This window comes from Podarcis gaigeae (genome assembly GCF_964106915.1).
Source record: "Podarcis gaigeae genome assembly, chromosome: 17".
In the NCBI taxonomy this organism is placed as follows: Eukaryota; Metazoa; Chordata; class Lepidosauria; order Squamata; family Lacertidae; genus Podarcis; species Podarcis gaigeae.
This window is the reverse complement of record NC_139694.1, coordinates 21,909,707-21,936,463: the sequence shown is the minus strand read 5'-3', so window position 1 is coordinate 21,936,463 and position 26,757 is coordinate 21,909,707. Positions and strand designations below refer to the sequence as shown.

General features: G+C 42.4%; 1 protein-coding gene across 1 annotated transcript; it reads left to right on the top strand.

The window, feature by feature from the left end:
* The first annotated feature begins 11,267 nt into the window (after positions 1-11,267).
* On the top strand, positions 11,268-22,515 carry LOC310835131 (uncharacterized protein). Its single transcript, XM_083719910.1, has 9 exons — positions 11,268-11,625; positions 11,723-11,773; positions 11,884-11,922; positions 12,451-12,568; positions 13,940-13,984; positions 15,172-15,272; positions 16,877-16,939; positions 18,814-18,987; positions 21,935-22,515. Exons 1-9 carry the CDS (start codon positions 11,569-11,571, stop codon positions 21,956-21,958), a joined length of 672 nt encoding a protein of 223 aa, XP_083576036.1. The 5' UTR covers positions 11,268-11,568; the 3' UTR covers positions 21,959-22,515.
* The last annotated feature ends 4,242 nt before the right edge of the window (positions 22,516-26,757 follow it).

The following is a 26,757-nucleotide window of genomic DNA, read 5'->3' as shown; positions in this document are numbered from 1 at the left end:
GTATACCGCCCTATGCCTGCTGGTTTCCGGGTGGTTACAACATAAAATCACAATATAAAAACACAAAATACATAGTAAAAAATAAAAACTACCCAGTAACTGCCCCACACACCCATACACACATTTTAAAAGGGCACTGGATGTCAATCAGCCAAAGGCCTGGTTAAAGAGGAACATTTATGCCTGGTGCCTAAAGGTGTGTAATGAAGGTGCCAGGTTAACCTCCCTGGGGTTTATCAGGAATAATAAAATAAAATTATTTGTATCCCCCCCTCCCCTGCCGGAGTTTGGCTCAGAGCAGCTAACATCATATTAATAACACAATATACATAAAAACAAGCAATTGATTAAAATTCATCCCAAAATTAATTCAAATAAATTAAAATTAAACTAAACAAATGGCAGTCCTCAGGTTAAACTGAAAGCGGCTAATTCTCGCCAGGACCAACTGTTTCCACTGATACTATAAGGACCTGTGAGCGGGCTGGGAAACCTCCTTCGTGCTTATTCTTAAACAACGAGAAAATGAGTCAGACTGAAGCCTGGCCAAAGACCTGGAGCAGTGGTTCTCAACCTGCGAGATTTGACATCAAGATGGGGCTGTTCTTCCAGGCCAGCCTTTCTCAACCTGTGGGTCCCCAGATGTTGTTGGACTTCAACTCCCATCATCCCTGAACTCTGGCCTTGCTAGCTAGGGGTGATGGGAGTTGTAGTTCAACAACATCTGGGGACCCACAGGTTGAGAAAGGCTGGCCTGGAGGAACAGCTCCATCTTGATGTCAAATCTCGCAGGGCCCTGGTCTCTTGTGAGAGAGCGTTGCAAGAGCAACCTTCCCTCCTGTTAAAGAAATGCTAGTTTGGTAAAGTGTGAGTATGCTATGGACATTGCGCATGTTGATTTCAGGAAAGCATTTGATAAAGTCTCCCATGCTTTCCTTATTCAACAGAAAGTAAAGGGTCTGTGTTCCTTTGGAGAACTGAGACACGTTGGAGACTGTAGTAGCTTTAAGAAATATGGTTTATTCACCTGTTTACACCTTCAGTCTACATGCAGGGAGTCCAGATCTTACAGTATGGTCATTTCAAGAGAGACTGGTCCCCCACAGCAATGCAGCCAAGGAGTCCAAGGCATCTCATCCAGCAAGCCTTCAGCCAACCTGACCAAGATGGATCCCAGTCTGTCTTTCTTCCATCTTCTTCCCAGAACACCTTGCTAAAAACTCTCTTCCTGTCACCTCAAACACACACACCCTCATCTTGGCAACATCTGTCTTCCCCAGGCCAAAGGATTCCTCAGACGGTCCATCAGCCCCTTTTGTCATGTTTACAGATTTGCTTTTCACTAGACCAGCCAGACTGGTTTGCATAAGCCAGCCCAGGGATTCCATGTCTGGCACAGTTCTGCAGCTTGTATTTTCATCCATAACCCAATTAATCATATCCTGCCATTTATTAATTTCTAGGGTTAGGGAGGGTCCCCCCAAATCAATAACAGTATGTTCCTTTAAGTATATCCACAGCTGTTTGAACAGCCACACTCAGTGTGTGCTTGTTAAAAGCTCTGCATCAACCTGGAGGGAAGACTTTCGTGGAGATTCTCAAGACCCTGTTCTTAGCCCTGTCGTGTCCCAATTTTCAGCCTCCTGTTCTGCCAATCCTTTATCTATATTCTTCTCCAATGACTCTGTGTCCTCTTTGATTCCACTTTTCATTTCACTCATCTCTGGTTCACTTTCATTCCCTATCTCGTCAACCTTGCTGAAGGATGTCAACAGTCAGTGGACTGCCCAATGATATACTTGCCATATTGAATGCTTTAGATCAGTGTTTCCCAACCTTGTGCCTCCAGATGTTTTTGGCCTACAACTCCCATCATCCCTGACCACTGGTCTTGCTAGCTAGGGATGATGGGAGTTGTAGGCCAAAAACATCTGGAGGCACAAGGTTGGGAAACACTGCTTTAGATCACACTTCCTCAACCTCAGCCCTCCAGACTCTAATTCCCATTATCCCTGACCACTGGTCCTGCTAGCTAGCTAGGGATCATGGGAGTTGTAGGCCAAAAAACATCTGGAGGGCCGAGGTTGAGGAAGCCTGCTTTAGATCTTAGTAACAATTCAGTCTCATTACATCTTCCATCTCTACCTTAAGCTCTTCACAGCATTATCTCTTATCAAGTAAAGACATTCCCTTCCCACAAAAGAATTATGAAGTGGCAAAGTTAATTTGATTTCTAGGCAAACTTTGGCTGAGAAAATGAAAAAATAAATATAAAGAAAATATAAAATCTTCGCACGCAGAACTCCCTTGTCCATTTAAAACTTTCTTGACTCAATTAAAGTATGGTTTTTGTTCCACCCTCAGCAGATCAACTTCCCTTCCCTTCTTAAATCCAGAAAGCAACTCACACAGCAAATGTAAATTTCCATTGACAGACGGAGAAACCTCTCTCAGCATAGCTGTCAACTTTTCCCTTTTCTTGCGAGGAATCCTATTCGGAATAAGGGAATTTCCCTTTAAAAAAGGGAAACGTTGACAGCTGTGTCTCTCAGTTGTGATTTATGACCATCTCAGAGATAATTAAGAAAGGAAGGCTTTAGCAGACCCTGTGCCCTTCAGGGCTCGTATGTGTCTTTGGGGCAACATGTTGATTTCTCCACTCATAAGTTGCTCTCCGCAGAGTCCCCAGGAGCTGACAGCTTCTCAGTCTCCTGATGTGGAAAACGGCTTTTTCAGAGGTTAATTCCCTGTTCATTCTTATCTCTGGAGTGAATTCAATAGCCAAGAATCATGTCTCTGCTATAATCAGTTACCAGATAATTATCTCTGTTGATAGCCTGCCATCTTCCTCCCACAGGAAGTCCTATATAACTGTCTTTCTTCAGGTGGTGCACACAGAGAGCCGCCAAGAGTTAACAGAGGTAGTCCCAGAACCATAGCCTTACAGCAGTCAAGGCAGGCATGTCCACTGTCAGCTGACTTTGTTCTCTCATTGGAACCATTACTGCAAATGCTGAGAGAAACAAGACCTCAGAAGATATTCTTATGAAGATTTGTGTGTGTGTGTGTGTGTTTGTACTGGCCCTTATTTCTGATAATGTAGCCCTTACGCTATCTCACACCTACTTGAAGTCATGTCAATAACTAGGGTTTAACAAAGCTAGGGTTTTACAATACTAGGGTCAGATTCAGATCAGAATCTAAGTTTTCTAACATTGGCCCTGAGATGCAGAACACCATAGCACAAATATCTAACATCAAAATATGCCATGGGCAATAAAATTCTTAGGAATTCACATTCTGAGGAAGTTAAGTAAGTGCATTGACTTGAACTGTGACCCTTTAATGAGAGGCACATGTAAAGAATTTAACAGAACTTGGAAAACAAACATGTTTCTTGGAAGAATAATCTCAGGGAAGATGATGTTATTGCCAAAGCAATTATTTTTTTCTTTCGTGTGCTCCCTGCTATTGTCTTCTGTGAGACTTCCAACAGCCTGGAATTTCTCTGGAATGTAAACATTCTCTCAATGAAACTTGGATTTGGGTCAGAGAAAATATCCAAGTGTAAGTGGTTGGCTTCCATGGCTGTTCATGTGTCTCTTCCAAGAAAGTAGATTGGGTAAGATATAGTCCCAGCCATTATCTGATAAGTCTCTAGCCCCTTCCTCACCATCTTCAGCCATCCCAGGTTGAGCTGCTTCTGGTGGAAGTTTGAGTAATCTAATGCCATCAAAAGATCTACCACATCTTTGGTGACCACTTCTATCAGTTGTGCCATGCCTTGCATGACAATCGGCCAAAAAGTAAATCCATGGCAATATATAATTCTTGCCTCCCAAAGCATAGGGCTTGAAGTCTCTTATTTTTGTTTATGTTCCAATAAACAGGTCTTACAGCACCACAAGTAGCTGCTTTTCATGCAATATATTTTGCACAACTTGTTGTTGTTGTTGTTTAGCCGTTTAGCCGTGTCCGACTCTTCGTGACCCCATGGACCAGAGCACGCCAGGCACTCCTGTCTTCCACTGCCTCCCGCAGTTTGGTCAAACTCATGCTGGTAGCTTCGAGAACACTGTCCAACCATCTCGTCCTCTGTCGTCCCCTTCTCCTTGTGCCCTCCATCTTCCCCAACATCAGGGTCTTTTCCAGGGAGCCTTCTCTTCTCATGAGGTAGCCAAAGTATTGGAGTTTCAGCTTCAGGATCTGTCCTTCCAGTGAACACTCAGGGCTGAATTCCTTAAGAATGGATAGGTTTGATCTTACAGTCCATGGGATTCTCAAGAGTCTCCTCCAGCACCATAATTCAAAAGCATCAATTCTTCGGCGATCAGCCTTCTTTATGCTCCAGCTTTCACTTCCATACATCACTACTGGGAAAACCATAGCTTTTACTATACGGACCTTTGCCAAATCCTGTGGGGGAACTCCTTCCTGCTGTTTGCTTCCCACAGCACAATGCCTCATTCAAGATCATCCATTGTGAGCTGCAGCATAGGGAGTGTGCCAAGGAACCATTTTACTATAAAGTCTGTAAGAACTTCATTTTTCACCTCCTCCTGAAAACCGCAGACACAGATTAGTACTCTATACTGATTTCCCACCTCTTCCAGCTTTTTCTTAACAGTTAATTTTCTTATAATGTTGCTCGTTTAGTTTTTGTGGATATAATGGATGGAGACACTGAGGTGCAAGGTTATATTTGTTTTGGAGGTCTGCCTTTGCTTCTTTGCTAGTATGCGCAGGTGCTGGAGAGGAAGGCAAATACCGTATTGGCCCGAATATAAGCCACACCTTTAAAATTCAAGGGGGGAAAGAATAAGAGGCAATACCCGAATATAAGCTGCTCCCTTAAAATTCCGCAGGCACTCACACCCATTCCGTTTCCCCATATGTCTGTTTCAACAGCGATATCGTAAAAGCCAATTTTTGTAAGGTTGTAAATTTAAGCCGCACTTTAACTTTTCACGGTCAGAATTTGGAGAAAAAAGTGTGGCTTAAATTCAGGCCAATATGGTACATACACATGTATACACACACATGCAGATGTACACAGATGTATACATGTATATCACAAAATCCTGCAGGGAGAAAGGAGAGCCCCATGAGGTATGTTTAGAAAAGAAGAAGAAGAAGAAGAGTTTGGATTTGATATCCCGCCTTTCACTCCCCTTCAAGAGTCTCAAAGCGGCTAACATTCTCCTTTCCCTTCCTCCCCCACAACAAACACTCTGTGAGGTGAGTGGGGCTGAGAGACTTCAAGGAAGTGTGACTGGCCCAAGGTCACCCAGCAGCTGTATGTGGAAGAGCGGAGATACGAACCCGGTTCCCCCAAAGACTGCATAAGCACTTCTGTATTTGATTGCTTTGAAAACTAAGGTTTGCCACCAATGATGTATGAATGTCATTGTTAAACAGATTTTGAACATTCACTGTAACATACACATATCTTGCTTTATAGGGTAGTTGTTAAGTTGTGGGTGAACATATCAGACGACACAGTGATTCTTCAAACAGCTCTTGTTTATTCACAGGCCAGAACAGAACTGAACTGAAGGGTTCAGCCGGCCTGCTTATATAGAGCTCCACCAGAACGCAACAGTAACCATTTTCTGTAACTATCCAATCACTGAACATCACTTTTGATCCCTTATTTGCATATGTGGACCTGAACTATCTACAGTATCCCCCTGCTGGCCCAGGGTGAGAACTTCAGTACATATCAGTAGTGTTGCTGTTGTTTCTGTTTAGATACAAATATTCTCGGATAATGTATGGCTGTGTTGTTCCCACATTTTTAAATTCAGTATTGCGTAATGGTCACTTTAAAAACACTACCAAATGCATGACAAACAGCTACAATTCTTTTTGCCCAAACAGAAATGTTTTCATTCTTACTAAATTATGTATAGAATGCTACATGATAACCTTGTAAATTTTTAGTTCCACATTTGTGCTGTGCAGAATTTGAGAATTTATTCCCATTCTTACTTTATTTGCATATCTGCTTTCTTCCACTTGCTGTTCCTAAAATGAAGTAAAAACAAGTACCGTATTTTTCCGTGTATAACACGCTCCCCCTGTATAGGATGACTCCTATTTTGGAGGACTCAAATTTAAGAAAATGGGGGGAGATGGCCCAGAATTGTTGAGCTTTTTTGGGAGGGAATTACCCTGGGATGTTGAGCTTTTTTAAGGGGAAGGGGAATGCTGAAAATCACTAACCAGACTGAAAACGCTTGAAATTGCTAGCGTCGCTTGAAATCCAACAGCAGCCTGCAATCACAAGCCCATTTGCCACAGCGGCAGCCAATCCATGGCAGCTCTTTCCACAGCAACCAATCACCCACCCAATTAATGCAGCAGCAGCCAATCCAAAGCAGCCCTTGCAGCAGCCACCAATCAACCACCAAATCGCCACTGACAAGCTCGTGCTCGGGGCTGCAACCTGTCACCCGTCCCCCCCAATGCACTATCCGTGTATAAGACGAGCCCCGTTTTTAAACATTCTTTTACAGTAAAAAAAACCTCGTCTTATACACGGAAAAGTATGGTAAATAGTTCAGAGGGGGAAACCACCCCAGAAAATTATCAGAAAATGTTGTGGTACGTGAGAATTCATCTTTGTATTTATGTTATTCATAGCTCTTCAGCTTTGTATTCTGAGCTCCATTGTTGCATCTGGGAGAGGCTAAATTAAATAAAGTAATATTTAGTTAAAACTTGCCTACATTCACCAGGTATATGACCCATGACCAATGTAACGTGATGACCATAGCATGTGTCAATTCAGTGACACAAATTCCCACAAATAAATGTTTCCCGTTTGTTTGCCAATTTCCTGAAGCAGATCAGGTCACTTCCTTAGATTTGCAGGCAAGGACGTGTAAATGTTCAGCCAAGTCCTGTCTATGCTGTTCAGCTACCTGAGCAGTGAAAGAGACTCTGGATTGCAGACACAATTGCTGCCAAAAATGAATCATTTACTAGGGCTGCAAAGAAACCACAAGGTTCACCTGGTATCTGTAGTGTTTGGAAGCACCCCATTTCATTTCATTCCAGATCAAATCATTATTCATGTCCAAATCTTGCATCACCCTATTGACTATTGTGGGAAATCTGAAAATGACTACAAAATTGTTATGTATTGAAGTTCTCACCCTGGCCACCAGGAGTATCGTGTATATAGTTTTCACTCAGGTCCACGTCAGTTACTTTAGGCGGGAAACCCTGGGTTGTTGTTGCTACAATGTTTACAGCCAGCTGCCTATAAAAATGGCGTCTCCTCGCCAAGCCAGACCTCATGCTGCAGAAAGCCATTGAGGAGGCCGTGGCCTCAGAAGCTGCTGAACTCTCCGCCCAGGAAATCCGCAAGGCCACCCGGACTCTGGTACTGGCCCTCAGCGATCCAACAGGGTTTCCAAGCGCCCAGCGTATTTAAGAGACTATGTTCACTGGACAAACTGCACATGTAAAGCTGTATGGTGAATAGGGTCAATTAATATGCTTATGTGCCTTACTGAAACCAATAAGGGTATTGCTGTATGTAATGGAACCACTATGATTGTAACTAATGCCTTATCTCGGTGGGGAGGGGTGTTATGCATTGAAGTTCTCACCCTGGCCACCAGGAGTATCATGTATATAGTTTTCAGTCAGGTCCACATCAGTTACTTTAGGCAGGAAACCCTGGGTTGTTGTTGCTACAATGTTGACAGCCAGCTGCCTATAAACGCAAGCCGGCTGAGCTGTTTGCTGTTCAGTTCTGTTCCAGCTTACAAATAAAAAGCTGCTTTGGAGAAATCGCTGTGTTGTCTTCTATGTCTACCCACAATTTAACAAAAATGATTTTCTGTTTCACACAAATGTATAAGGTTTGCACATAAAAGAGCCCCTAGAGAGTGAGTTAAACACACCAAATTTCAGGCAGATACATCCAGGTGGTTTCTGTTCTTTCAATAAAAATAGGGTTTATTGTCTGCCAGAAGTGAAAGCAAACTGAAGGCTTGGTTACCCCTTTTGAGGGGACGAAGCCTGACAAATTTCAGAAAGGTAAGTGCTGCGTTTCTCCCACAAGAGTAGGCTTTGCTGTTTTAGGGTGGGAAAACAGAAAACTTGTCCCTAGAGTTTTATAGGCAATCAGTTTCAAAACTGGAGAAACGAGAGAGGTGATTCTGGGTTAAAAACCTGCCAAGGATCTGGTGAATAGATCCAAGCCCTATTTTGCTAGGTGGTTTTACATTCTTCTTCTTTTTAATGCTAAAGTTAGTTTTTTCTTGGAACACCCCCTCTTCCAAAAACTACTACATCGCCAATTAAGGGGGGGGGGGAGGGAAAGAGCTATGATTTGTTCCTTAGGAAAAATAATGGGAAAGGAGGCAGCAACCACATCATTCTAGTTTTGCCACTTCTGCCCAACTTCCCAGCCAAAATTCAGAGAATGATGACCCAAATGAAGGACAATAGCCTACTGTTTATTTACATCAATGTTTCTCCCATAAATCACTGTGAGTTAAGTGACCTTGGGAAGATAAGTCATGGTGATTGAAAGCTGGACCTATGTGTTGAAAACAAAATATACCCCTCTTTCACCTCTCCCCTCTCAGTGGGTGTTTCCCGAGTCATTTCTCTGTGGGGGAGGTAGCGAATTTAATGTTTTGGGGAAAAGAAAGGCCACAGATTCACTTGGAATCATTCAAGGTCCTGCCTCCTTTGTTAATATAGTGGTACCTCGGGTTAAGTACTTAATTCGTTCCGGAGGTCCGTACTTAACCTGAAACTGTTCTCAACCTGAAGCACCACTTTAGCTAATAGGGCCTCCTGCTGCTTCCGTGCCGCCAAAGCACGATTTCTGTTCTCATCCTGAAGCAATGTTTTCAACCTGAAGCACTATTTCTGGGTTAGCGGAGTCTGTAACCTGAAGCGTATGTAACCTGAGGTACCACTGTAGTGCAAGAATGCAAGATCATTGCTCAAGCAATGCACATCGCTGTCACCTGCAGCATATAGAGAAGCTATCTGCCCATTTCAGCAGTTTGGGTAGGTTAAATGCTTGCTTGACTGCCGTACTGTACGCTGCACATTTTGTGAATCTATTTGTTTGGTTAAAACAAATTCAGTCCGATTTTGAATAGCCTACAGTATTTCACCCCAGATCCCTACTTTGGGGCTCTTAGCAAGCTAGTTTCCAAGCACAATTCAAAGTGTTGGTGCTGACCTTTAAAGCCTTAAACGTAAGGTCCCGGGGACAGTCCCCAGATTTACAAATCAGTCTCCTGTCAAAATCCATCTATTTAGTAGGAAGTTGAAAAGTGTCCCCGGATTCATTGGAAAAAATATGGTAACCTTACCTAAATGGCCTCTGTCCAGTATATCTGAAAGAGCATCTCCACCCCCATTGTTCAGTCCAGACACTGAGGTCCAGCTCCGAGGGTCTTCTGGCGGTTCTCTCACTGTGAGAAGTGAATTTACAGGGAACCAGGCAGAGGGCCTTTTCAGCAGTGGCGCCCACCCTGTGAAACACCCTCCCATCAGATGTCAAGGAAATAAACAACCACCTGACTTTTAGAAGACATCTGAAGGCAACCCCGTTTAGGAAAGTCTTTAATGTTTGATGTTTTATGGTGTTTTTCATATTCTGTTGGGAGCCACCCAGAGTGGCTGGGGAAACCCAGCCAGATCAGTGAGGTAGAAGTTATAAATCATAATAATGTTATTATTATAGTACTAAGAGTGGGTGTTGACCATAGCTGTCAACCTTCCCCTTTTTGCGGGAAATTCCTTTATTCCAGCGCCGTTTCCCGCTGCTATCCCGGATTGTTAGATATCCCGTAGACTGTCCCCGGGACAAGTGAGGCTGCTATTCCCTTATTTTCAAAACTGAAAGTTGACAGCTATGGTGTTGACTCTCTAGACGTATTGAATGGGCATTGTTTGGAAGCTGGTGGGGTAGTGGATGAGGCCACTTGCTACAAGTCTTCGCCCTTCAATAATATTACAGGAGCCTACTTCTCTGAATTCAGTAGGTGGAGGCATTTTATTTTATTTTGCAACTGCCAGTCAACCTTCCTTGGTTGCTGAGCATGCTCAGTCTTCATTAAACTGTGTGCATTTCTTTTTGGGGGCGAATGGGGAGAATGCCCCCTTAGGTTCTTTAGAAATAAAAAGATTGTTTGGAATTCTGCAAATCTAAGGGCTTCTCTAACAGATTCTGCAAATCTAAGGGCGTCTCTAACAGCCTCCTCCCTCTTGTTTCTCACCTCTTGGTAGTGGCACCCGCCCTGTGGAACGCCCTCCCACCAGATGTCAAAGAGAAGAAGAACTACCAGACTTTTAGACGACATCTGAAGGCAGCCCTGTTCAGGGAAGCTTTTAATGTTTAACCGACCACTGTATTTTAATACTCTGTTGGAGGCTGCCCAGAATGGCTGGGGAAACCCAGCCAGATGGGCGGGGTATAAATCATAAATTATATTCTACAGTGGTATCTCTGGTTACGTACTTAATTCGTTCTGGAGGTCCGTTCTTAACCTGAAACTGTTCTTAACCTGAAGCACCACTTTAGCTAATGGGGCCTCCTGCTGCTGCCGTGTGATTTCTGTTCTCATCCTGAAGCACAGTTCTTAACTCGAGGTACTACCTCTGGGCTAGCAGAGTCTGTAGCGTGAAGCGTCTGTAATCTGAAGCATATGTAACCTGAGGTACCACCGTATTCTATTCTACTCACAGCTGTCAACTTTCAGATTTGAAAATAAGGGATCAGCAGCCTCACCTGTCCTGGGGACAGTCTACGGGATATCTAACAATCCGGGATAGCAGTGGGAAGCAGCGGGAAACGGCGCTGGAATAAGAGATTTTCCCACAAAAAAAGGGAAGGTTGACAGCTATGATTCGACTGTGCCTCCTTTGGCTACAATTCTGTCAGCACTCACTCCCACCTCTCAAGTTTGCTATTCGAAGGTGTTGTTTACTGAGGTTCTGACCCTGGGCCAGCAGGGGGATACTGTAGATAGTTATGCAAATAAGGGATCGAAAGTGACGTTCAGTGATTGGATAGTTTTAGAAAATTGTTACAGTTACGTTGTACTGGAGCTCTATATAAGCAGGCTGACTGAACCCTTCAGTTCAGTTCTGTCCTGGCCTGTGAATAAACAAGAGCTGTTTGAAGAATCGCTGTGTCGTCTGATATGTTCACCCACAACTTAACAGAAGGTGTGATGCTCTTGCTCTCGGTTGCTGATTTGCCTTTGGCTGCGCATTCTCCCTGGGGATGTTTCTTTTCAGGATCATTCAGCACCATGGTAGCCCCTTTGTCAATTCCCGGAGAGTTCCCACATCCTCCTGGCAGGCCACCTATACCATGTGGCCAGTGCAGAGAGGGAGAAAAGGCTATTGGAAAGTGAATTCCGGAAATTTCTTTGTGGCTATTCTTTTTTCTGGACATTTTGTGTAGACAACAGGCATCAGCATGCCTTGCTTGCACAATTCCACTGGCGCTGAGCCACGTTGTTTCTGAGTCACATTTCAAGTGAATAAATTTGTTGTGCTGCTCCAGTAAGCCACACAACGATGTCAGCCAGCACCAAGATGAGAAGCAGAAAGCAACGGCCAAGACCTACAGATAGCGTAAGTAGGAGAATGAATTCTCACTTTAGTACAGCACAGAAATTGTAAAGCTTTTGCGGCGAATGCATGCAAATAAATGTTACCTGATTTCTTTTAGCCCGGCACAAGGATGGAACTGAGGAAACGATGCCGAAGAACGACAAGTAACGTAAATACAATAATAAATTCTCACTTCTATGTACCACAAAGTTTTCTGATAATTTTCTGATTCTGTTTTGTTTTTTTGCTGAACTACTTACTTGTTTTACTTTGTTTTAGGAACAGCAAGTGGAAGAAAGCTGCAGATATAGAAAGAAGGTAAGAATGAGAATGAATTGTCACTTCTGCACAGCACAAATATGGCACTAAATATTTACTAGGTTATTATGTAGCATCCCGCAAATAGCTTAGTAATAATGAAAACATTTCTGTTTTGGCAAGATTTGTAGCTGCCTGCCATGCATTTGGTAGTGTTTTTAAAGTGACCATTATGCAGCCATACCTTCTTAGGAAATGCATATCTAAGGTTCTAAGGCAAAACATTGTAGGAGTTAGATTTATTAGATAATGCAGAAAAGTTCCTATAAATTCAGCTCCTAGATCATACATTCAACTTGCATTATGCATTAAAAAAAAATATCTCCCTCACTTCAGCAGATTTGTGGTATGCTGAACATGTCTCTACACATAAAAATGACTCAAGGACCCCCTCACATTGCCTCTATTTGTGGAATGTGTCCCTCTAGCTTTTACGGTTACACTGCTTTGTAAGGAGACAGCTATTACTATCTGGGTAATATGACAGAAAACATGTATTTCATGGTAGGTTTTTTCTGTTTTTCTCAGGCAGCAACAAAGTATAAGTTTCTCTGCCGAGAAGAATGTTTATTCTTAACAGAGGGCAATGAAGTAGTGAAGTTTGATGTGAATGGAATCTCTCTCTCTAGGCTCCAGCAAAAAAATGGTGTGTTGTTTCTATGCAGTCTTTTTTTATTATTTGCAAGTTGAACAGAAAAGGGGGAGGGGATGAAAGACAATAAAATAAAAAATAGTATATGCATAATACGAATAACAACATCAGTTCACAATCTGAATGCAATAACAATCAGTACAGACATCTGAAGTTAAACATCTAAGTTAATATTAAAATCTAAGCTAATATAAGCCCTCCAAATGTTCAGACTGATATCCACACAAAATTGACGTTTGTAATACGGTAAATATGCACAAATTTAGCCACGACTGTGAGGTCCTCCAATCACTGTGTACAAGGCTCAAAGTGCAAGCACTTGCAAAGTCCACTTTTGTTGCTTCAATGTTAGTTCCCCTACTAGAGGAATATAATTTAAAAGCACATGAACCTCTGAAAAAAAATCAAGCATTTCAGTAACGCAAAATTGATGCGGAATGAGACAAGTTGGTATATTTTTTTCTGTTTTGCAATGTTTGCTTATACACTTCTTTATTTCATAAATAAGAGGCAGATTCACTCTTGCACTTGGAAAGTAATGATAGAGAACAGGCAGGCATCCTCTATTCTTAATGGAGGCACTGGCGGAGGAAGAGGCGGGCGGGGAGAGCGCACTGCCCCCGGCACCACAATCCCGGTGGGGTGCCATTGTGGCTGCCCCCCCCCATATCAAACAAAAGAACTTTCAGGAGCGAAAGGGATGGGTTTGCCTTCTCCACCCCTGAAACCAGAGAGTTCTCTCCCTACTTTCTTCTGATTAAGCCTAGAACACTATTGAAAACAAACCCTTAACATTAAATGCTAAGGGTCAATCTAGTTATGGTTAATATCAATAGCAAATGCAATTCTCTAAATAGTTGCCTTGTTTTTATGTTTTAAAATGTATTATTGCTATGATGTCGTATTCTTCTTGTTAGCCACCATTAGACCATTTGATGTAAAGGCTGGATACAAGTTTAGCAAAGCAACCCTTTTAACAAACAAGCAACCCTTTTAACAAACAAGCAAATCATGATGACAATACATCCTGAACATTTTATTACAGGAAGCAAATGCAGTTATTATGAGAGAAAGAATACAAAAGGAATGAGTTAATCCTTTGAGTTAATCTATAATGACCACACAATTTCCTTGTTATGACTAAGCATGACTTCCCTGGCCACCATACAGCAGGAGGGGTTTTTAGTCATAGGAACTTTTACATGCTTTCTGAAATGGTAGAGCCCAGAGGTTTACTACTTCATTGCTAAGTAGCCTAATCAATGGAGGGATGGGGCATGAGAATATTACCACTCATTGCTATATTATAGTGGAATGATAGATGACAAGTTAGACGGTTAACACTTTGATGTGTATTATATTTAGATATCAGATGGATGACTACCTGGGTCCATTACTTCCGTGTTCAAGGTAAGAATTGGGTGACAGTGATCCAGGTTTTTTTTTTGTTTAATTCTGTTTTTGATTTAAAGGTCAATTAAAAAATGTGCACCATGACTCTTTGAAAGCGGGGCTGACTCCCACATGAGTCCTTAATTATCCCCTACAGTGAAGCCAATTTACCCCTCAAATACCAGGAATGTGTGATAGAGGCTTAAGAGCAAAATGTCCATTTTCTAAGCAGTGAAATAAGGGAGCATAATGCAAGCAGCCGCAACACTTGAGAAGTGAGGTATCATCTTAACTTTAAGAGTAACATCCATTATCCAATCCATGCTCCTAGTCAGTACATTAAATGTCCAAAGCAGTAATTGCGCCATAAAAGTATATTGCAGGTTGCCTCACAGCTCTGAAGACTGAGACATTTCCGGATAAATAATCTGTAAAGATTAGTCTGGCAGGCTTGTACTGTGGCCTATCAAATGAGAAGTCCCTTGCCCTGTGTAACATCCATCGAATGCAGCAGATCAAGCCATGCAATCTAGGCCACAAACAGACACCAGATATACAACAAGAAAAAAGAAAGTTTGGGGAAACAAAACAATTGGCTTGGGACAATTAAAATCAATGAGCTAACCATACACTGTATAAGGTGGGACAAAATAAAAACCAAAAACCCTCTTGGTATCATTGCCAGTTTGACCTGGAGGAAAGTCCTTTATTTGTACCAACAATAGTGATACACCAGACCTTAGTCCCAAGCTGCCTTTTTTCGAATATTATTTTTATTTATTTATTGTACTTCTATCCCACATTTTTCTTCAAGGAGCTCCCAGTGGCATATATGGTTCTCCCCCTCCTCATTTAATCCTCACAATAGCCCCGTGAGGTAAGCTAGGCTGAGAAGCATTCACTGACCCCAGGTCACCGAGTGAGCATCCTAGCCCCTGGTCCAACACTCTAACCACTGCACCACATTATCTGTGGCTTTGCTGCCATTGCTTTAGCATGTTTTGCACTCAGTCTTTGTGCTCCCAACCATTTTTGGAACATTGAACATACGTTGTTTCACTTGTGTCACCACAGAATATATATATATTCCAATGGATAATTACCTTAGCTCCAGTATTTTTAAATTCTATTATAAATTTATACATAAATCCTATTATATCTATTATGTTGCACGGCAATTCCTTCTTATGCCCCTCTTTTTTTAGGCCCAGGTCGTGGCAGGTTTCTAGTTACTTTTAGCCAAGTGTCCGATGAACAAAACAAATTGCTGGTGCTGACCAAAGACATTGACTGCAAGCAACTGAAGGTAACCCAGGTCTGTTTATGTCTGAGATGGGATGGGGACTGAGCATCACAAAAATGCAGGCAGAAGGTAGAAAATAATCTGCACGTTCTGATTAAAATATGCATTTAAGTTGAAATATGTTTGCCCAACACAGGCCTTAAATGGTAGCTGTGTGATTCTTTATTGATCACTGTTATGCCTACCAGTGTGGTTGCTCAAGAGCGAACAGGCAAGATCCCCACTGGTCTTTTCAAAGGCTTTATTATTGGTGCAAAAACATATACAGTGCAGAACGTCTCAATTCCATGTCTTGCTCAGTCACTAGCAGAATCTGAGAGTGGGCGGTCCTTAAACTTTTCCCAGCAGAGTAGTCTCTTGACCCCCATCCGATGCCTCCCCTCTCTGCGTGTAAACCTACTGCGCAGAGAGGGCGTGGATAGGGGGGACCTGCCTTCTCCCCCCCCCCACTTTGCTCATGCAAGTGTCTTGGCTCTCTCTTACATCCTCTGAGCCCTTCATCCCTTCCCTACTAGAGGTGGGGCTTCCCTCCTCCGCGGAGGAAGTGCTGCTTCTCACAATCTTTGGAGGCTCCCTGTAACCCAGCTGCCCTTCCGCCTCTCGCCTCTGAGCTGATGGCAGTTCCCTGACAATCCCACTTTTGCCATTTCAGCTGCACCCTTTTTCTGGTCACTGACACTGGCCAAACTTGACAAATCCAGATGATGTTGATTTAAAGGTAAAGGGTAAAGGGACCCCTGACCATTAGGTCCAGTCGTGACCAACTCTGGGGTTGCGGCGCTCATCTCGCTTTATTGGCCGAGGGAGCTGGCGTACAGCTTCCGGGTCATGTGGCCAGCATGACTAAGCTGCTTCTGGCGAACCAGAGCAGCGCACGGAAACGCCGTTTACCTTCCCGCCGGAGTGGTACCTATTTATCTACTTGCACTTTGACGTGCTTTCGAACTGCTAGGTGGGCAGGAGCAGGGACCGAGCAACTGGAGCTCACCCCGTCGTGGGGATTCAAACTGCTGACGTTCTGATCAGCAAGTCCTAGGCTCTGTGGTTTAACCCACAGCGCCACCCGCATCCCTGATGTTGATTTAGGACCAAACTAAATTTGACACCATTCATAAAAATAGTCAAAGCACAAATCTATCTATCGTCTATCTATCTATATGATGAAGTTCATGAAACAGCATTATTATATTACAAAAAGATTATAAAGAGCTGTATTGTCCAGGAATTTATCATTCCCATATGTAGTGAAACTAGCAGCCTAGTACCTGTCGTTGCTCAGGAATTCTAAGAAGCCAAAAACCCAGTGCAGTTTTGAAAGGTTAAATCTGGCATCTTGATACTAAATGGTGTTGAATTGTATCCAAACATAGATGGAAACCTGCTCCTTGATCTTCTGATCATACAAAATTTGATTATGATTTCTTTGGAGGTGTCCAAATCCAAAGCAAACAACATTTTCAAAATATGTAGTTGATAACGACCATCATTTTAAAAATCTGTTGGTTTGTTTGTTACTTGCTCTTCTATACTATGTCCAATCTAGTCATTATTTTGGTATCCCATATTTTCCCAAAGCATTCTGAAACTAAGAGGTCTTTTCTTTGCAGGTGTTTTCATGCGATATGCCGAATAAGCCACATACTAAGGGCAAAAGGTTTGATATCACTAAGGTATGAGATCAACCAATATTTTTTTCTGAAGAACATGAACACTTAGAAATGCTTTATGCCAGGTCTGTACAATTTGTGACCCACCAAACTGAGCACAATTTACTATCAATATCTACCTACTAGGTACATACCGTATTTTTCGCCCTATAGGAAATGTTTGTGCGTCCTATGGGGCGAATGCAGGCTTTCTCTGAAGCCTGGAGAGCGAGAGGGGTTGATGCGCGCTCCAGGATTCAGGAAGCTATCCGCAAGCCTTGGGAGTCTGCGGGAGTTCCCCGAGAGCTGCCCGAAGCCCGGGTTTCCACTCCACGGCTTGCAGAGAGCTGCCAGCATCCCGAAGCCTGGGGCACGCAGCGGAGTGCACTCCGGGCTTCGGGCAGCTCTCCGCAAGCCATGGGAGCCTGGTGCGACTTCCCGCCAGGCTCCCATGGCTTGCGGAGAGCTGCCTGCATCCTGAAGCCTGGAGCGTGCAGCGGAGCGCACCCCGGGCTTTGGGCAGCTCTCCGCAAGCCTGGGGAGACCGGCGCGACGTCCCGCCAGGCTCCCTAGGTTTGCGGATAGCAGCCTGTTCTGGGGGCCGGGGTCGGGGGAAGCTCAGGCTTCCCCCGCCCTAGCTCCGTGCCTGGGGGGGAAATATTTTTTTTTCTTTATTCCCCCCCCCCAAACTAGGTGCGCCCTATGGGCCGAAAAATACGGTACTTTACATGGCTCAAAAGCTGCATTCAGTTTTATAATCATAAGTGGTACAGGCTTGCTATATGCTATACTGTTTCATTCTCCTCATAGTCCCTTTTCTTCATCATCATCATCATCATCATCATTATTATTATTATTATGATGCCACCCATCTGACTGGGTTCCCCCAGCCACTCTGGGCGGCTTCCAGGAAAATATATAAAAACACAATAAAACCTCTAACATTAAAAGCTTCCCTATACATTAAAAGCTTCCCTGTCTTCAGATGTTTTCTAGTCAGATAACTGTTTATTTCCTTGACATTTGATAGGAAGGTGTTCCACAGGGCGGGTGCCTCTGCCTGGTTCCCTGTAACTTCATTTCTCTCAATGAGGGAACCGCCAGAAGGTGGCATGAGAGTGCTTTAAATGCACAGGGTAGAAAGCACCCATGACTACTCAGAAGTAAGCCCTAACTTCAATGGGGCTTACTTAAATATAAGCGGGCTTGGGATTGCAGCTTTAGCCTTGCTTGGAAGAAGCACAGGAGGCTTGTAAGTGAAGACTCATGTGTTGTCAACATGAGAAAGGATTAACTATTCGGCTAAAGTGCTATTTAGTGTGTGTGGAAGTCTTAGATATAAAACAGTTGACTGGGGAGACTTGGGTCCAAATCCCTATTTGGCCATGAAGCTTGGTAGGTGATCTTGCACCAGTCAGTCTTTCAACAGAACCTACCTCACAGGGCTGTTGTAAGGACAAAATGGCAGAACTGTGTACTCTTGGGCTCTAGAAGTGTACAGAACCTCGAGTGAAGCCCTAGCTGAACAAAAAGCTAGGAAACTGGTTAAAGAGTGGTCAGTAATCACCGATTTGTATGGGAAGTTGGAGTGGTGTTGAGAAATGTATGGGCTTCCATAAAAAAATTCCAGAGGCAACAGATTGGCCAGTGGCGTATGTTTTTCCAGAGTGTACATGCAACAAAATGCATATCTAAAGTGCAAGGGAGACAGTGAACCTTCTTACTCTGGTATAAGGAAGGAATTGCAGTGCCATTGAAAGTGGTACTTGAGAAAATCCCCCAGGACATGGTGTTTTAAAAAAACTCATTTTAGTTGAACATATAACGGTACCCTGCTAATATTTGTCCTTTTCTTTTCTTTAATAATCTTAATAATCTATATTTTGGTATTTCCATAGCTAAGTGCAGATGATCTAAAATGTCATCTTTTCTTCATGGATAAAGAAAAAAATGGAGAAGTGGTACAGCTTAAGTGCCCTGAAGATACAACACACTATATTCATGCGAGTCGGACACTGTTTCTAAAGTACAGAGACACAGATGTGACAGATGGATCAATATTCCGCTTCAGGGTGAGAAACTGATAAATAAAGGCACTCCCAAGATCTTGCACTGTTTTGACATGCAAGTGTAGCAGAAAAGCAAAAGCCATGGGGAGGGGGTGTGGCTTAGTGGTAGAACATCTGCTTTGCACACAGAAGCTTCCAGGTTCAATCCCCAGCATTGCCAGGTAGGGCTAGAAAAGACTCACACCTTGAAGAGCTGCTACTAGCCATTGTAAATGTACCAAGTGTCTGCCTTGGTGCAAGGTAGTGTCATATGTTGCAATGGTTGGCAATTCATTGCCACCCTTCTTTTAGGGCTTAGCAACGACAGACCAGAAGTACAAGTTAGATCTCCCCCTCCCATCCATAATATCTAGAGCCACTAACCTGTGCTGACTGACAGGGACATGGGTGGCACCGTGGTCTATACCACTGAGCTTCTTGGGTTTGCTGATATAAGGTCAGCAGTTTGAATTTGCATGGCAGGGTGAGCTCCTGTTGCTCTGTCCCAGCTCCTGCTAATCTAGCAGTTCAAAAGCATACCAGTGTGAGTAGATAAATAGGTACCACCCGTTGCACCAGAAGTGGTTTAGTCATGCTGGCCACATGACCCCGGAAAAGCTGCCTGCGGACAATCACTGGCTCGAAAGTAGAGATGAGTGCCGCACCCCATAGTCAAATTTGACTGGACTGAACTGTCCAGGGTTCCTCAACTTTACCTTTATCTTAGTTTATTTCCAAATCTTTCCCCATAATTGGCAGCTTATGATGTGGGGTGGCATCAGATCTCCCTGTCTTTGAAAGCTGAGGATTGAGGGAAGAATAGCATTAGGGCAACCATGGGCATAGCTGGGGGAGAGGCAGCTTCCCCCCAAACAATAAAAATACTTAAATAACTGAGGTTCCGCCCTCCCCCCACCACCGCATGAAGCCTGGCTAGGACCATGGGGGGCAACATAAAAATAAAAACAAAGCTGTAAGGATGTCAGCAGTGACATCAGGGCAGAGAAATGGGCCAAAAATGAGGGAGCATGTGAGCAAATTTATGCAAATATCCTGTATTGATATCCTGCACTGCTATCAATCTGACTTACCACACCCACAGCATAAACTGTGCCCACTGATACTGTGTGCAAACATTGGGATGGGCCAACTGCTCTTGCCCAGTTACACCCAAGCAGCAAAGTTGCCGTAGTTCATTGGGTACTGATTCTGGAATGTCTGTGCAACCTCTTAGCCAAGTGCCATAGAATCAGAGAATCTTAGAATTGGAAGGGACCCAAGCGTCATTTAGTCCAACTCCCTTCAATGCAGGAATCCCAGCTAAAGCAGCAAGTGGGCTTCCTGTAGGGGTGCTGGAGAATTCCATTGGAAACAGAAAAGAGAGCAGAAATCCCCACAATCAGCATTTTTGTTAGAAGTCAGGAACGGAAGTCACACATACAAATTCTGTTCTTTTTGTCTGCAAGCAAGTTTACCTTCCATTGAAATCAGTTGTGCAAATTTTAGCTATAGCAGATAGCGAGGAGGATAGTGAAGGAATGTAGGTTATGGCGGAATCCGAACTGTAGCAGATCTGAAATAGTGCGGATTGCAACAAAGCCAGGACTGGGTGAATTTTGCACTCCTAGCTCCCTGTTATTTTATCTGTTTGAGGAATAAATAATATTAATACAAACAATATTAATCCCAGGAAAACAGTTTAGAAGAGAATCTTGCTTGTGTGCATCCTTTGGAGAAGTATGCACATTTGAGCTTTTTGAGGAAGGCCAGGAGTGCTGCAGGTGAAATTGTGTGTGTGTGTGTGCCCCCACTCCCTCTGCATCTGGGAGTATCCTTGTTTCTTCGTTTTCCCTTCAGCTGGTGACTTCCAACTTCTTTCCTTTGTGTAAACTTTTTAAAGGTTAATTCCTCAGTATTGAATTTTTCTAGAAACAACCTGGCTATCTGATGTCATAGAGGGGACATAGTCTGTCACTTTATGTCTGAGATAGGCAACCTCCATGGACCTAATTTGGCCTGGCATGGGTTCCACTTTTGCCATAATGCAGTTTTCCCCAGACCAGGTCCTTCAGCCCCTGTGTGGTGCTTTGAAGTCTCAAGCACTCATGAGGACTTCAAAGCATCCCATCATCTGTTTCAGGGATTTGACAGGTGAGTGGCCCTTCCTACTGGTTGAATTCTCCCAACAAGGAGTAGGGAAGATAATGGTATTTTTCACCTATCAGATCCTTACCTTCATTCTTTTGACTGAAACACAACATATGAATAAACAGTAACATAGCATAACAGATCTAGTTCCCTGCCTTTGATTTAGATGATGGAAGCCGATGGCTCATATCCTGTATGTAAAATGCTCTAGTTTAATTCTCCCCACTCCAACTATGCTGCCTCCATTCATACACTCCTACTGCTGTCACTTGTGCACTGTGATATTTTAGATGATAACTCCCAACATCCCTGACAATTAGCCATGCTGGCTGGAGTGGATGGGGACCTAGTTGAAGGCTGCCTTAAGAGATTCTAGCACCAACTCCTTCCGTCAAGTCTCTGCATGCAGTAAACTCACAGGTGGAATAGGAAGGCAAGAGCAGGCTGCTAGATAGGTTCTTGAAGGGTGAGGAGAATGAAGTCCTTGGTTTCAAGTGAATGGCTTACTGCCATTGCAGAACATAAGAGGTAGATGTGGAGATAGTGTATTGGAGGAGAGTGGGATTAAACTAGGGCACCTGAAGTTGGTTTTTTTGGGGGGGCGGGGGGTTTCACTGCATGCTAGATGCATAATTCATAGTTGCATTTTATAAACATATGATGAGCGCCTTGTTGTTATTCAATTTGCTATCCAGTTCCAGCTATGGTTACTTAGAAGTAAGTTCCAGTGTTTTCCCTATTTATGTTTAGAATTTCAAATTTGGTATTGTAGTAGTCTTCATGCACAGAACCTGTATTTATGACTCTTTCTGTATTTTAACAGCTCAGAAAAGCTGTCCAGCCATGAAAGTTTGCAACTGCATATGTTCAAGTAAGAGAAGATCCCACATTACACCACCTGTATTTGTAACTCTGTGTTTGAAATAACCAAGTATAGTATTTATTCAATTTGATGTAGAATGACAATTTGTTGTACTGTGCACTTAATTACTTTCTAATACATTTAAAGAACTGGGACTAGTATATCTTATCTCTTTATGCTGATTAAGATCCTCTTATTGTTTTCCTTTGCTGTGCAAGATAGAATCTGGTAACAGCTAGGCGCCTTTGTAATGGCCCCAAGGCTTTGTAACAACCTCCCTAAGGAGTTCAGAAATAGCTCTTCCATTATGGCCCTCTGAAATGACTGCAACACTAACTTTCCCTGGATGCTATTTGAAAGCTGCATAGAATTTGATGAAAGATTTGTCTTAATTTTTGCTGGCTACTGATATATATATATTTTTGCCTTCTTAAATTTAACTGTTTTTCTTTTTATATTTTTATACAACCTGTATTGTAGTTGTAAATCTCTTAATGGAAAGGTTGAATGTACATATTTTCAATAAAAGTATTTTAAAGCAATGTTTATTGTCAGTTATTTCTCAACAATCTGAGTCCATAACTCTATGGAAAAGAACACCCAGTGTGTAATATATAGTCTTACTTGTATTCAGAGTAGGTCCGTTTAAAGCAATGTGGTTAAGTGAAAAGTCTGTTGATTTCAATGGGTCTACTCTGGGTACTGCTCAGTTGGACATCACCCAATGCTGAACAAGTCTGAGATTGAACCTCTTTCAGCAGACTTCTAAGGCTTCACTTTTTGTAGTGGTTCTTGGGAGCCAGTGTTAAAGTAGCAGAAGACTGGGTGATATAAACACTAAGTTTAATTGAATTTAAATGTGGTATTTTGCTGCTTCTTTTTAATATGTTAAACCAGTTGTCATCCACCCAAATCTTTTAATATGGGAGAGCTATAACTAGAAGCTCCAGGGTTCACCCAGTACTGCCAATCAATATTACAAGTGGGGAGGAGAGGCACACAACCATCGGTGCTCCAATTTAATAACTTTTTGTGAAGTCCAGGTCAAATCAAAACACTGGGCTGGAAGTCCACCCTTACACATTCATTTCAGGGTTGGCTATGAAAATACGCTGTTTCAATGCTATTTTTCTAGAAAAAGAGGTGCTAAAGCTCACCATGACATTCTCCCTTGTTCTCTTAGAATGGCAATGGCACCCACCTGAGAGGTGCGAAAGTTGAGCTCAAGTGAGCTGCAGCTGAAACCTCCCCCCCCCCAGCACTGTTTGATTTGCAAATGAAACACATTCTACAGCAGAACTTTCAATTGTTGGTGTGCTATGTTCTTTTTTTGCCATCTAGTGGACAAAGAAAGGAGCAATGCAGGGAAGTGCATTACCTTTCCCTTTAGAATTAGGAGGCTCCAGCTAAAAAACTAAAAAAATGCTAAAGTTGCAGTTTTATAGACATTGATCTGACAGTATGTCTCATTAAAGAGTGGGAAACTTGCATGGGGGTTGTGCTGCAAACATCAGAAGGATCAAGGTAGACTACTGGTGTCTGAACAGATGTGTGGTTTCAGGATAGGTGTTCATTGTTTGAAAAGAACAAATACAGTGTTACCTTGGTTTATGAACTTAATCCATTCTGGAAGTCTGTTCTTAAACCATAGAAAGTAAAGGAAAACGGATCCGTTCCAGTCGGTGAAAAACAACCCCTAAAACAGCAATTAACATGAATTGCTGTTAACAACAATTAACATGAATTAACATGAATTTTACTATCTAATGAGACCATTGATCCATAAAATGAAGGCAATAATCAATGTACTGTACAGTGGTACCTCAGTTTAAGAACAGTCCGGTTTAAGAACGATTTGGTTTACAAACTCCGCAAAACTAGAAATAGTGTTCCGATTTGAGAACTTTACCTCTGTCTAAAAACAGAACCCAAACAGTGGAAAGGCACTGGCAGTGGGAGGCCTCATTAGGGAAAGGGCGCCTTGGTTTAAGAATGGTTTTGGTTTAAGAATGGACTTCCGGGACGGATTAAGTTCAGAAACCGAGGTACCACTGTACTGTACTGTACTATAAAATAAATAAGACAGTATTGTAGATGATAAAAATTAAAATTACTTTTTTTCTTACATGTACTGATGATAGTCATTGTTTGGATGGGGGGGGGGTGTTTATCCATTTCTGCAGTCACACAATCAACCAGCAACTGAACTAGGTTGCACACAGTCACAAAAACAAAGTCACAAGCCACAGTCACAAGTCAGTCCCATAAAACAAAGAACAAGTCACAATCAAAAAAATGAAAAATCCACACAAACAAAAACGCAAAAAATAGCAAAAACTAAAGCTCCAAATATCACCTCTATGTTGCGTGTGTGCTCAGGACTCAACAGCCGACAGACTCAACAGGAAGCGTCTGTGTGCTGGTCCTGTGGGTTACCTGAGAGGCGAGGTCCAAGTCTGGTCCATGGTCAAAGGTGCAACGTGGAGGTAGTCCATAGAAGGTGGACCTCGCCTCTCAGGTAATAGTGGAGCTTCCTCTGAACCCATGACACTTCCAAGTCAATGGAGAACACAATATCATTTCTTCACCATTCAGAATGGCACCTTTTACAATAATGATTTTAAGAACACAAGCTAGCCAAAGTTAAGCACTTTTTAGTCGCACTGACTTCAGTGGCAGAGATAAAAACACGTCATTTCCTTTTTCACTGAAAGTAGTTCGATATAAAAATACGTAACTTGGCTGGATCATGTCCTTTAAAAGTCAGATTCATAACCTATTCTAGAGTCGTAGCCTATTAAATTGCTTTATTATTATTCTATACTTAAGCCCACAAGCAGCAGCCATAACTACAAAGTGAAAGATCTAAGCATTTCAGTGTCCTAATCAGATTCAGTTAATTTGTGTGTCTTGAAACAAATTCTGTTCTCAAAGCAATTTCAGTAAAATCACAGTGAATAACCGCAGAGGAAAACATATTAGAATGCTGGTTACTGATTCTGCAAGCTCTGAGAATGGACATAGTTTGCCTTTGCAAATACCTAAAACAGTAAGAAAGTGACACACACACAAAATGGGTAAGTAAAAGAATGAGAGGAGAGAACAAAAAATAATCTATTTAAATAGAAATTGGGAACATGAGGTCATGGAAAAGGGGCATACTGTAAAATAAAAATTAACCAAATGGGGTATATTAGTGAGAAGATGTGAAGAAGAGACACAAGAACAGAAATAAATGTAATGTCTTAAAATGTGCCTCATATAAATTGCTCTTTTCAAAAAAATAAAATTCACTTTTAGTCATAGCTGCTGTGAACAAATAATCCCTTCTGCAGGTATGGTAGGTTTTGTAGTCATCAAATGTTGATGGAGAAGTCACAGATTCAGTTTAGCAAGTTGCTAACCAGCTAGCCCCAGGATTAAATCCTAGTCTAGACTGTTTTTCATCCAGAATGGTCTTCAATGGTAGTTTATGGGTTGTAAATATGACACAATATTATCTAATCTCTTCACATTGATAATGAATCACTGATTAGCACTCTTTGGTTAAAAGAGTCAAAAGCCTTGTCAAAAGTAGACTGGATGCTTAATGACTTGTTCTATAAATTTTCAGCTATCAATGATAGGTTGATTGGTTGAGAAGTATCTGGGGTCCTCTCTTTCTCCCTGTTGAAGCAGGGACATCTCTAGGCTCACAGAGATGAGCCCATCTCTAGGCTCACAGTGTTCACCTGTTCTCCAAGAATTTCCAAAAGACATCGTGCTACCTAGAATTTCATCATCTGTACTGCAAAATTTATTTTAAAGTCTGTGAGATCAGGTTTGTGAGACTCATGTCAAACACATTATTTTTAGTCTTTGTGAGGTACAACCCATCTACCACAGAAGTTCTTTATCAGAGAAGCATAAACTATGATATCATAATATTTCCCAATCATCAAGATGATCAAAAGTCTGGAAACCAAGCCTTATGAGGAACAGTTGAAGGAGCTGGGTATGTTTAGCCTGAATAAGAGAAGACTGAGAGGAGATATGATAGCCATCTTCAAATATGTCAAGGGCTGTCACATGGAAGATGGAACAAGCTTGTTTTCTTCTACTCTGGAGGGTAGGACTCAACTCAATGGCTTCAAGTTACAAGAAAGGAGATTCCGACTAAACATCAGGAAGAGCTTTCTGGTAGTAAGAGCTGTTCAGCAGTGGAATGATCTCTCTTGGGAGGTGGTGGACTCTCCTTCCTTGGAGATTTTAAAGCAGAAGTTGGATGGCATTGCAGGGGGTTGGACTAGATGACACTTGGAGTCCCTTCCAACTCTGTAATTCTGTATTTTTATGGTTCTATTATCATATTTCTTTAGTATCACTTCAGAGCTGGTAGTATCATTTGTTCTCATAGAGATAAGCAGGAAGACATGTAGCAGCCTTCACAATGTTCCTCTATGGGACACATCCTTGGACAATACACAGCTGCCTTAGTCCTTCTCATCCAGTCCATCACCACACCCCAGGAAGTCCTGAATTTATCAGTTCCTGAACTGATCAGTCCTTCCCTTCTCTCTCTCTTTTTTAAATTAATTTTTATTAACCGGCCAATCAAATCAAATTAAATCACATCACATAAATTCCAAATTACAAAGCCGAATTTTAAATTTTGTTGGCGGGACCCATATTTCAAGATCCGAAGGGGGATTCTGATCATCTTCTTGCTACTGCGTTAATGTCCAAATCAATCCAAATCAGTCCAAACAGAGCTCATAATTCTATCCAGTCTTATCTTGCTGTTT